This window comes from Brienomyrus brachyistius, chromosome 18 (assembly GCF_023856365.1).
Source record: "Brienomyrus brachyistius isolate T26 chromosome 18, BBRACH_0.4, whole genome shotgun sequence".
NCBI classification, from domain to species: Eukaryota; Metazoa; Chordata; class Actinopteri; order Osteoglossiformes; family Mormyridae; genus Brienomyrus; species Brienomyrus brachyistius.
This window is the reverse complement of record NC_064550.1, coordinates 11,266,635-11,272,563: the sequence shown is the minus strand read 5'-3', so window position 1 is coordinate 11,272,563 and position 5,929 is coordinate 11,266,635. Positions and strand designations below refer to the sequence as shown.

At 44.4% G+C, this 5,929-nt stretch overlaps 1 protein-coding gene across 1 annotated transcript; it reads right to left on the bottom strand.

Annotated features, from left to right (window-relative positions):
• Window positions 1-1,153: 1,153 nt before the first annotated feature.
• Window positions 1,154-4,869, bottom strand: npm1a (nucleophosmin 1a). Its single transcript, XM_048983184.1, has 11 exons — window positions 4,708-4,869; window positions 3,905-3,984; window positions 3,689-3,808; window positions 3,301-3,394; window positions 3,081-3,193; window positions 2,939-2,973; window positions 2,539-2,629; window positions 2,145-2,228; window positions 1,889-1,999; window positions 1,661-1,735; window positions 1,154-1,572 (listed from the first exon to the last, which is right to left on the bottom strand). The coding sequence occupies exons 1-11, from the start codon at window positions 4,754-4,756 to the stop codon at window positions 1,522-1,524; spliced, it is 903 nt and encodes a 300-aa protein (XP_048839141.1). The 5' UTR covers window positions 4,757-4,869; the 3' UTR covers window positions 1,154-1,521.
• Window positions 4,870-5,929: the final 1,060 nt, after the last annotated feature.

Below are 5,929 nucleotides of genomic sequence, written 5' to 3'. Positions count from 1 at the left end.
CCGAAACTGGGGAACCCTGATCTAGATGGGTAGAGACTTCGGCCAGTTTGATACACAAAGCTACTGCTACTACTGATGCACAAGCCTGCTGCTTCTGGGACACCAACCAGCTGTCAAGGCAATCATTTGATTGGGCTAGTCTTTGGTCTAGAGCTCAGATATATGTTCCTCTTACCACACATTATGCAAACATCAGCAATGCAGCCTTTGGTTCCTGGTCAGGGTTACAAGATTCAAGTCTCTAATTCAATTTCAATAAAAATGGAACCAAACTCGCAAGAGACTCTAATAGCGCTTTTCCACTGGCATCCAAAAACCAACCAATACCGCAGGGAGACTGATTGCAGTGCAGTTTCAGCTCACTTCAGTTTTCAACTGCAGAAGGTTCGGCTAGGGAAAAGCAAGGTTTGGAGAGCAACAGTGACACGGATTTGTGAAACTGACTCCACACGGGGTACTTCATGATTTACTGTGTGGTAAATTTTCACTAGCACACCTGTGAGAATCACCGTGTTACCCAAGCATCAAACACTAGCAGAATTAATATCCACATGCATAAGTGTGCACTATGAATCCATTCCATTCAGCTGTCCTGTAGCACTTTAAGTAGGCTCATGAATGCACTGTAGTTCATGATATATGCTATTCTACTAATATATAGAATACATGTTTTTTCCTTCGGACAACCCATGCGCACATCGCGATATCTCCGTTCATTTTAGCCAGCTGAGTTTGCTCACTTTTGTACAGTACAGTTCGACTCCTGGCGGCAGTGGAAAAGTACTGTAAGAATGTTAAATTGCATTTTTGAAAGCACATTATGAATTAACTGGAACCTAATCAGAGCATTAGCCTAGGTGATCTTGCTAGCCAAATGTCAGGTAGTCTAACCATGCACATACACAGGTCTGGCACGTGGCTATCAAGAATTAAACTTGCTAGTCCATGTTCCACCATATCAGGTGAAACTGACTTAAGGACATAGCCAAAGAAACAACACTACACTCCCCTCTAGTGGTCAGAATAAGGTACATTATAAAAGACAAAACCCACTGCAGTTGTATAGCAAGGCCCGCCAAGCCTTTAACTTAATGCTGTCTTGAAAGGGTCCTTCTGCCCCCACCTCCCCCCAAAAAACAACAAATACAACCAATGGGAAGTCATCCACTCCTTTATTGCAGCAAGTCCAAAATTACAGGAAATCCAGTAGAAGAACAGAAGGCCCAACTACTGAAAAAGGCAATGGCAGATAAACATTAAACCTAAAATTCAACCAGGGGCTGTATTAACTTGGATCTGGCCCAATACGACCTACAGGACTACAAATTCAAGCTGTCCATTGCATAAGTATTTTAACAGGAAACCAATCCACTTATACAGAGGCGGAGCAGATCCTGCTGGCAATGGCCACCATCAACGGGCTATAAGGGCTTGAATTTCTGGGATGAACTGATCATCTAAACAGGAGAATGAGGTAAAAACATCATAGTTGGTATAAAAAAACAAAACAAAAGAGGAAAATCATTTTCTGTCCTTCACAGTCTGTCTCCATTTCCACAGGTCCTGAATGATCTGGAAGAGCAGGAGGTTGAAAGGTTAGCCGCAAGTCAACCCAACGAGAACGTGACTCCCACAGCACAAGCCGGAGACAGAAACACACCTTAGGGTCGGTCACACGCAGCCCGTTCTTCAGGAAGTTCTCAAACTTGGCCTCAACATTGGGCAGCTTCACCCCCTGTGCAAATGAAAAACGAGTCTCAACGGGCCATTGAGTCCCACCCACACAGTCCCAACACCAAGGTCAACCTGCCAAGAAGGCAGGCGCTCAAGCCTGACAGACACCCTCAGGTATTAATGGCACAGCACACAGATCGGAGGGGCCACTAACCTTCTCCACAGAGGTCATCATTTTGGCCTTTAGTTCTTCCACTGACAGGGAGACTTTAGGTGTCTTGGGAGTCTGTGCTCTTTTGTCACCCTTTGCATCAGGTGTTCTTGCCTGGGGGAGGGGGGGAGAACAGAACTGTATATAAACTAAATGCCGCTTTTACATCCTGCCTGGCCAGTGTGTACATGCAGACAGAAAAAGTAGCAGCAACTGTTCCACATTAAGCCTTAATTGCTTGGGATGGGGGGGGCCAGACCTTGGCATTAGGCTTCCCCGCAGGCGTGCTAGGAGTCTTTCCATTCTGAGCAGGGGGCTGGGCCTTGGCAGGGGTCTTCTTGGGCTGGACAAGAGGGTGCAGCATTATCATCAATGACCACATCAGACTGACTCCCCACTGCACCAGTGAGTACCTCTGGTCCACTACACTGTACTGCACCATGGTATACTGTATGTAAACTACATGTACGCTGTATTGTGTCATACCACTTCATTTGTGCACATGTAGAGTTGTATGCAGTCGTTTTACATACTGTTTGCATTTAATGCGCTGAACTGCAGACAGGAACCCGTGACCCATTCGTTCTAATGTGACAATAAAAGCGATTTGCTCTGATTTCGAAACCATGGCCAGCCAGCCTCAGAACACTAACTTTGACTGGGAATTCCTCAGCTTCACTTTCCTCTTCCTCCTCGTCGTCATCTTCATCGTCATCATCATCGTCGTCGTCATCATCATCGTCACTGGAAGAAAGCGGGACTAGTTCAGTTTGTTCCAACTTTCAAACCAATCAGAGAATCCAACTAAAGTCAACACGCCAAAAATGGGGGAAAAAGCACCTGCATGACTGCAAAAACATGCACAGCAACTGAACATGCACTACAGGAGCATGCGGAAATTAAACCCCCTGCTTAAAGCTGGACTCTACCACCATGAAGATCTCGCTCATTTGCGGAACAAAATGTCACTGGCTGCAGTAGCAGTCTAAACTTAAATCCCCACCTTCTGAGACACCCACCCGCCACCACATACTACTGAACCATATTACTCACTCATCTTCATCTTCCACCTCAATCTTCATCTTTTTCTGTGAGGAAGGAAAGCGTCAAGCACATTGGTGACAACAATCACGGGATGGGCAAGTCACACATCGACCATAAAACTACGGATGTGACAAATGTCACACGGCCTAACCTGGGGTTTAGGGGCTGTTGTGGGGGCCGACCTCTTGGCGGTTTTAGCCACCAGCTCTTCCTCCTCCTCTTCATCATCGTCATCATCATCAAACGATTGATCTACATCAGTTACTGGAGGGGGGGGTAGCCAAATCAGTCGCACCCATTGAAAATTATATACAGAGTTAGCCATTTGTGCTCACACAGCAGCTAAAATTTGCAAATATGAGAGGACTTACGGATAAGATGCTGGCCAGTTAAGTGGACAGGACCAGTGCCCGATTTGAGCCTGAACACAACTGGGGGAGCAATCTCAAATCCAGCAAGACTGACCTGAAACACATGCAGGCAATTTTTTCACAAGTGATTTATTCAGTTCCACTGGGTCCAACAGCTCAGTTCGTTACAAAAACCTCATACACACATTCAACAGGAAATTAAGAATCTAAATTTCAAAACATGCAACAGAAGAATCAAGGCCGTCCCATGTGCGAATACCTGTTCTTTTCAAAGTAAATAAGTTCAAAAACATTATACAAGGATGCTAGCTAGCATGAAAGGGGCACGCGAGGGAGCACAGACTTATGGAAAACATCATAACAGCCCGTAAGATAGACAGAAACTCACACAAGGCAGGCAGGAGGGCCTCACTGAGGCCAGTACTGTCTTCACTGTCTGGCCATTTGCATCACAACTTTCAACCTCCACAACCTGCAGTTCATCCTTGGTAGTCGGGTCTACAGAGACCTGTGGGTGGGATTTTACCGGTTATATCGACATGCTGCATCCTCACCTGCTTAATGCCTCCATATGTGAATTGAACACAACGCACGCAAAACTCACCGTCCTTAAAGACAACTGATGCTCAAACGCATCTTCCTCGGGGTTGAACACAACATCCTTTCCAGGTTTCAACTCGCACCCTAAGATGAGACAGAATAGTTAGCACATTTTGTGGCCCAAGAGTCTTTCTGGCAATGATAGCCTTCTGGCGAAAACGGGACGCGATGAACCACGTGGGGGTCGCGTCCATGTGGTGCGTCTTCGTGAACGAACATGTTTCCGGCGCTCGTTACAACAACTTAATTCCAGACAAGTAAAGATGTACCCTTTAACTAAAAAGCAAATCAACTGCATTATAGCCCAAGCTGTTAGCTAATGTGCAAAGGAAGGTGGTTGAAAAAAAAACATAAATGTGGCCAATAAGCCACCAAGACGGGGAAAAACTGTAGGAACCTATGAAATGTACTATATTTACGAAAACGTCGAACTACCGTTTATTTGGAATTAACAAGAAAGGAAAATTTAAGAAAACTAACGTCCGGAATGCATATAAAAGGCCAATCCACGCCATCTTGGAGCCGCTAGACTCACACGTGTTCGCAGAAGATGCACAGCCGCTACACCAGTTGGCTTCAGCTAAATTTGTCAGATGTGCCTAATCGCACATTCAAAAGGCAAAACGACGTATTCAGACAGTCGGTTAGCTAAATAAATCAATTTAGTATATAACAATAAAAGCAGCATGGCTGAACTATTAACTGAACTAGTAAAAGACGAATGCTTAACTCCACTTAATTGGTTCTTCGGCCTAACAACGTGCGTCTATCATACATCTTATGGTACTATCCCTACAATATTCTTACCATAGACAAAGCTCTGCTGACCCAGTTGCTCCATGTCCATGCCGTTCATCCCCCAATAGACCACACGCTGAACTTTCAAAGGGAAACTGAACCAAAACCTCTCCACACGCACACTAACTCTCTAAAGCGCAGGCACGACCGGAACACGAACGTGGTAAGATCCGGTATCGCTTCCTTATCCAATCATATTGGATCTGAGATCCACCTGACACAAATGGGCGTGACGACGTGTGTACGTCATTTGTAATGGGTTAGAAACGCCGCATACGAAGCAAAAACGTGCACGCTTTCGCCAATTTGAAAGCGTGTGATCTTGACGAATTGGATCAAACTAAATAATAAAATGGGATATTCGTTAACGCTCCCGATTTCCCCAGGTTTCTGCTGATTTTCCTTCTTTCCTTCCGCTGTGATCCCGATTTATTGTTTCTCCCAATAACCCCCCAAATTTCCATATCCAATGATAGTCTCTCCCCCAGATCAGCACATTTTTTCATCGGGGTTCCCCCACCTCCGCTAAGCTAAAAAATCTTGAAAAAAAATGCCAAGCCTTACGCAGGGAAGACAATCAAGAGACTCGGAATCTCAATAAACGCATATCGTTTTTCATAATATAGGAGGCAGGTTTGGGATTTATCAAACAAAACTTGATCAGAAAAAAATGCATATGATTAAGTACAAAAAAACTACAAAATGATAAACTACAAAAAGACCACACCCGTTGTAAAGAAGATATTTTTGCCTTTAATTTGTTATTTGAAATACAGCATGTTGTTAGCTTCTATAGAACGAGGTGATTTTCTTCAGCTGACGCAAGAAGGCCTTCTGGTGGGCCTTCTTAGTGATGCAGGTGTTGTTTGTACCCAATTTGAAGTCTTGTTGATGATGGTGTCTAGAAATAGAAAGGTCTCACCTCTGCTGACTGTAGTGTCCAGCATGACCAGTGGAAGTGATGGGAGTTGTGGGATTTTCTGGAAAATGATCATTTGCACAGATCTGTGTCATTCGAAAGCAATCTGCCAAACTGCTTATTTTTGGACTTCGGGAGAAAAACACAGTGAGGCACCAGCAACCCTCAAACAATTTATCTTATTTGAAGTTACACATATTTGGCATTGTTAATAAAAAAGTAGCAATTAGGAGTTGCCCAGTATATAAACTCCGGTTGTTGAAATGCCGCCCTTTGTAGAGTGAAAAAACACTTACACACAGGTAAAAAAAA

Coding starts and splice junctions, on each gene's coding strand:
- npm1a (XM_048983184.1), bottom strand. CDS start 4,756: ATGAACGGCATGGACATGGAGCAACTGGGTCAGCAGAGCTTTGTCTAT. Junction 3,809..3,904: donor ATCAGTTGTCTTTAAGGACG/GTGAGTTTTGCG, acceptor TCCCACCCACAG/GTCTCTGTAGACCCGACTAC. Junction 1,573..1,660: donor TGCGTGTGACCGACCCTAAG/GTGTGTTTCTGT, acceptor CTGCTCTTCCAG/ATCATTCAGGACCTGTGGAA.